This window comes from Grammomys surdaster, unplaced genomic scaffold (genome assembly GCF_004785775.1).
Source record: "Grammomys surdaster isolate TR1022 unplaced genomic scaffold, NIH_TR_1.0 185, whole genome shotgun sequence".
Lineage (NCBI taxonomy): Eukaryota > Metazoa > Chordata > Mammalia > Rodentia > Muridae > Grammomys > Grammomys surdaster.
In genome coordinates, this window is record NW_021604630.1 from 9,699,142 (window position 1) to 9,699,711 (window position 570).

The following is a 570-nucleotide window of genomic DNA, read 5'->3' on the forward strand; positions in this document are numbered from 1 at the left end:
CCCCCCCCCCCCCCCCCCCCCCCCCCCCCCCCCCCACCCCCCCCCCGGGGGGGGGGAGTATAAGAAAAATGTACCTCTTCAGCTGTTTCTGATGGTTCTTCAGGTAAATCAGGAACCTTAGGAAATATGAAATGGAAATATGAGAACTCTCAGGAAGAACCCTGTTCGATAGGCTACATGCATCTAGGGTGTAAAAGGCTTCCCAGTATATCCATCCATCAGATCTTTATCAGACCTTTACAGTGAAGCTGGGCCTGGGATTTCGATTAGTGGTGCTTGCTGTCCAGCCTGCCCTGAGTTTTGATTCCCAGGACTCATGTGGAGGAGAGAGAGAACTAACCCCTGCATTGCCAGCCTCTGCCCCCACACATGCATACACACACTCACGCAGTGCATACACACACTCACGCAGTAAATAACTAATGTAATTCTTACAAAAGTTTTTTTTTTTTAAAGTTTACAATAGCGCCTCGAGTTCCGGCACCCTAGAGGCAGGTTTATCTCTGTGAGTTTGAGGCCCAGCCTGGTCTACAGGGTGAGTTCCAGGACAGCCAGGGTTACACAGAGAAA

The 570-nt window shown here is 50.5% G+C and overlaps 1 protein-coding gene across 2 annotated transcripts in view; it reads right to left on the bottom strand.

Annotated features, from left to right (window-relative positions):
- Ubxn8 (UBX domain protein 8) overlaps positions 1-570 on the bottom strand; it is a 22,333-nt gene that overhangs the window by 3,820 nt on the left and 17,943 nt on the right. For both annotated transcript variants that reach the window (XM_028768227.1, XM_028768226.1), the window contains one exon: positions 75-116. In XM_028768227.1, the coding sequence (XP_028624060.1) occupies positions 75-116 (42 nt within the window). The remainder of the gene's footprint in view (positions 1-74; positions 117-570) is intronic.